The 4,294-nt window shown below is 46.2% G+C and overlaps 1 protein-coding gene across 4 annotated transcripts in view; it reads left to right on the top strand.

Moving 5' to 3' along the window:
• The window catches only part of IQSEC1 (IQ motif and Sec7 domain 1), a 127,989-nt gene that overhangs the window by 99,183 nt on the left and 24,512 nt on the right, over positions 1–4,294 (top strand). For all 4 annotated transcript variants that reach the window (XM_019505068.1, XM_019505065.1, XM_019505066.1 and 1 more), the window contains 2 exons: positions 2,102–2,131; positions 3,283–3,408. In XM_019505068.1, the coding sequence (XP_019360613.1) occupies positions 2,102–2,131; positions 3,283–3,408 (156 nt within the window). The remainder of the gene's footprint in view (positions 1–2,101; positions 2,132–3,282; positions 3,409–4,294) is intronic.

The raw sequence follows: 4,294 nt of genomic DNA on the forward strand, positions 1-4,294 counted from the left end.
ACAGGTGTGTGTGGTGGGGTCTGGGTGCATGAGTGTGGTGGGGCATAGCAGTGAGCAGGTCTCCCTGCAGAGGCATGCAGGTGTGCATGTGGGGAGGTGTGGGGGAGGGTGCGGTGGTTGGGCATGGTGTTTGTGGGGTGTGTGATTGTGTGTGCGGGAGGGTGCGATTGTTGGATTTATGGGGGAGGGTTTGTGGGTATGGTGGGGTGTTCATGGGAGACCCCTGTGCTCAGCTCCCTGAGCTGGTCAGCCCCTGCCCCACAACAGCCCGGAGTCTGCATGACATGCAGTGCCTCCCTGCCAACAGCACGCAGCCCCAGCCTCACACTTTGTTTGTTCTAGACTCACCGCACCAGAGCAGACCAGCCAGAATCCATGCACACAGCTCTGACCCCAGCTTGCCCCATGCCTACTCTGCACCGCGCAGCTGTGGCACATTCTGTCAGCCCCTGGGGATGCAGCAGGGCTGGGGCGGGGATGCAGCAGGGCTAGGGCAGCTCTGCAGCTGGATTGCCTTTCTAGGCAGCCCAGTGAGCAGTGGCTCCTTCCAGGTGCTACCGCCACTGGCCAATGGGGACCCGCACTGCACAGCCCCAACTTGGCCCACCCTGTGCCTGCTCTGGACTCACCTGCCCAGGCTCAGCAGCAGCAGTAGGCTGCCGGACAACAACCGCTGCTCAGCGCAGAGGAAAAGCAGCCCCTCCCCTTCACAATTGCCAGGCCTTTCCTGCTGCAGGCACCTAGAGCCTGTACTGGGCTGCCTTGCATCTCTGCTGCCCTTACCACCACCTCCAGGCTGCCCAGTGGGGCAGCGTTGGCAGTGCAGAGCACCCACAGGACAGCCCACCGGGGCTCTGGGCAACTGCAGCAGGAAGAGCCCCACAACAGCAAGGGGGAGGGTCGCTTTTCTTCTATGCTGAGCAGCAGTTGCTGCCAAGCTCCTGCCACTGCTGACCCTGGGTGGGCAAGCCTGGAGCAGGCTTGGGGCAGGCTGGGGTGGGGATGTGTGGACAGGTCCCCACCAATACCACGGGGCTGGGGCCATTGGTGGTACTGGTGGCAGCCAGAAGGAGCCGCCACCACCTGGGCTGCCTAGAAAGGCAGTCAAGCCATGAAGCCTCTCCAGCCCTGCTGCATGCCTGGAAGGTGGCAGGATGCACCATGGCTGGACTGTGCCTGGGCCAGGTGGTACTGAAGGACCTGCTGCGGGCTGGACAAAGACCCTCTGTGGTCCGGATGTGGCCCACAGGCCATATTTTGCCTGCCCCTGTTTTAAAGTGTTCCACGGTGAAAAAAATCTTCTGAATTGTCACAAATGGAAGGAATCTGGACATGAGGGAGGACTTAGGACCTGCAAAAAGAAGTGGAAAGGATGGTGGGAGAAAAACTGTATCATCTCTAAGTTATGAGAAAGCTGTAGCTTCCTTCAGTAGCAAACATTATTTCAATGCAAGAGGAAGAAAAATCTCAACCTTTCAAAAGCAGGCCTTTTAGTTTACTGTGATTCTGCAGTGGCTGTATTTTTTTCTGGCTTCTGTCTGATTCAGGCAAATAATATCCCAAACTTAGGGCTTGATCCCTCATTGTCCTTACCCCATGAAATGAATGAAGATAAGAACACTGAACAGCTTTCCTGGAGGCACAGGCCTTAATGAGGAGTTGGAGATTATTTTGTAAAACAAAGTATCAGAAATAGCCAATTCTCTTTATTTCTAGAGATGTTTGTTTTTACTTTATAGGGGTTTGGTCAAGTGGACACCTATACACATGCTCCTGGGTGCGGGGGAATGTGTTTTAATTAAAGCGGCTCTCAGGAGTCACTCTAAAACACAGTGTCTTGCGTATTCAGTGTCCCACAGTTCAAAATGGCAGCTGGGGTGCTTTAACTAAAGCTTACTTGATGAGCTTTGGTTAAAGTGCCCTTGCTGCCATTTTGAAATGCAGGGATGCTGATACATGAGATGTTCCAGCAGACTTGATTCATCAGAACACGTCGGAGCAATCGTAAAAGTGTCCAGGAAGACCATGAAGTATTTACTTGCTATGATACAGCACTGTTTCTCTGAAGTTTAACAAACTTGTATGTGTCTTTCTACTGTAGATTGGATCTTTGCATCATGGACTTGGTTGTGTAGGTATTTCTTTTCATATTGATTCATGATTTGTAATCCACATTAATCAGAAATAACAGTAGTTTAATATGCAGGATTATTGCTAAACGACAGTAACATTTTCTATTGAACTTCAAAATGCTTTTTTTCAAAATGTGGTCATCTTGAAGTAGTTAATTTCAAGAAAACTTCTGCTGTCCTTAACAAAGGAGAAACACGTAAACACCAGTTCAGGTTCTTGGGTACAAAGCCCTACTAAAAATGTATAATATGTTGCCTGGAATATTTTAGATTACTTGTTTTATTAATTTTCTTCTTATTTATGCATTTCTAAACAGAATTGCATGTTGTAACCAGCTCTTACGGAAGACTAGGAGATTTAAAATAAGAAATATAAATGTAGTAGTAAATGCATATTCTCTACTGTACATTTAAAAAGTTTAAAGTGTCCCTTTCTAGGATGATTGCCAGGATAATTTCATTTGCATTTGAAAGACACACAACTTCAGTATGTTGAGAAATAACTGTTTTCTGTATACGAGTTAGGCAGAGATATTTCAAGTAAGAAAAAGGAAAGTAATTCTCAGATTTCTAGTCTGCATGAAAGAGAACTCAGACTGAGAATGCATTTATTTCTTTTCTCATGTCAAATTTTCATTGATTTCATGAATGCACAAATTGAATTTTCAACTCTGATGAGGAAAAGAGAAATCAAAAAGCTAAAATAATTTTGCAGTCCTTGTTTAGTATCAGACCTACTACAAAAGTGTGCAGTCAAGCAAACCTGTTTTGCTTTGTGATCATACTTTTTAGTTTTTCCTTTACTGTTTTACCGAAGGCCTGATCCTGACCACTGATCCATTTGCTTCACTGTGGAGGCTACACAAATCCCTACAAAATATTTGACATCATGATTTCATTATGTTTCATATCACTGAGAGACTGTAGTAAATAGACCTGTGTTGTTAGATTGCTCATCCTTTGATGTAAAAAACAGTCTACCATTGGTCTCAAGGTCTTAAGGACATTAGAAGTATTGGAATGAAGACTAGGCAGGTATTAGAATGAAGACTAGGCAAAAAAAGGCACTCATGCCATACCACTGAAGACTAGGCAAAAAAGGCACTCTTTATTAACTGAGATAAGCACTAGACTTTTCTATCTATCATAGGTTCTCTCTCTGCCCCACCGGAGACTTGTTTGCTACTGTAGGCTCTTTGAAGTTCCAGACCCAAATAAACCTCAGAAGCTTGGATTGCACCAGCGAGAAATATTTTTGTTTAATGACCTTCTTGTGGTATGTATTTACAGATTAATTCTATTTTTGTTTCAAAAAGCTTTTACTAATATAGAGATTCTGATAAGTAGAGCCATTTCTGTTTAACCTTGTTTTTTAGTATGAATAAAACTGTTTTCATTACTCAGTTTCTACTGCCATTCATGTGTTTATCTTTGCATGGAGAGAGAGAGTAACCTTTGCCCTCATATTCTTATCAGCATGTTTTGGCATCATAGCTGAAGTATTGTGTTAGAGAGCTTTTTTAACACTGTTAACCGAATTGTTTGTGACATGCTGTTGCTGTTTTCCTCTCACTGTTAGGTCAGCTATCGGAAAGGAAACTCTCTGTGTAGATTTTGTTGAAGGCTTGGGGACAAGCTTTCAAAAATATTGAGGTGAATAAAGATGTAGAATAATCACTAGGCCTGTGCAAAGTGGCTAGGGTTCACTTTGGATTCGGATTCAGCCAGTTTGGGGGACAACGATTCCATTCGGTGATTTGAATCACTGTCCCAAAACAATTTGGCTGATTCTGATTTGGAGATTTGGCTGCTGCCAAATCTCCAAATAATGCAGGCCCATCCCCTGCCCGCTCTCTCAGCCCCAGCAATGGCTGCCCCGCCCACCCCAGCTCCTGGCCCTTTAAGGAAAAAAAAAATTGAAAAAACCCCAGGATGGCCGGTTCCTGTCTGGTGGGGAGCTATCACTGCTGCTCCGTGCCATGTCCCCAAGGCCACTGCAGGAGCTGGTGAGGCAGGGGTTTTTTTCGTTTTTTTTTTTCTTAAAGGGCTGGAGCTGGGGTGGGCAGAGCAGCCATAGGGGGGGCTGAGGGAGTGGGAGGGGGGTAAGGGGGCTCATGACAAAACCCCCCATGCAGCATGGGGCAGTGGGGGGCAGCAGGGAT

The sequence above is a fragment of the Gavialis gangeticus genome, unplaced genomic scaffold (genome assembly GCF_001723915.1).
Source record: "Gavialis gangeticus isolate Ggan-Ray unplaced genomic scaffold, GavGan_comp1, whole genome shotgun sequence".
Lineage (NCBI taxonomy): Eukaryota > Metazoa > Chordata > Crocodylia > Gavialidae > Gavialis > Gavialis gangeticus.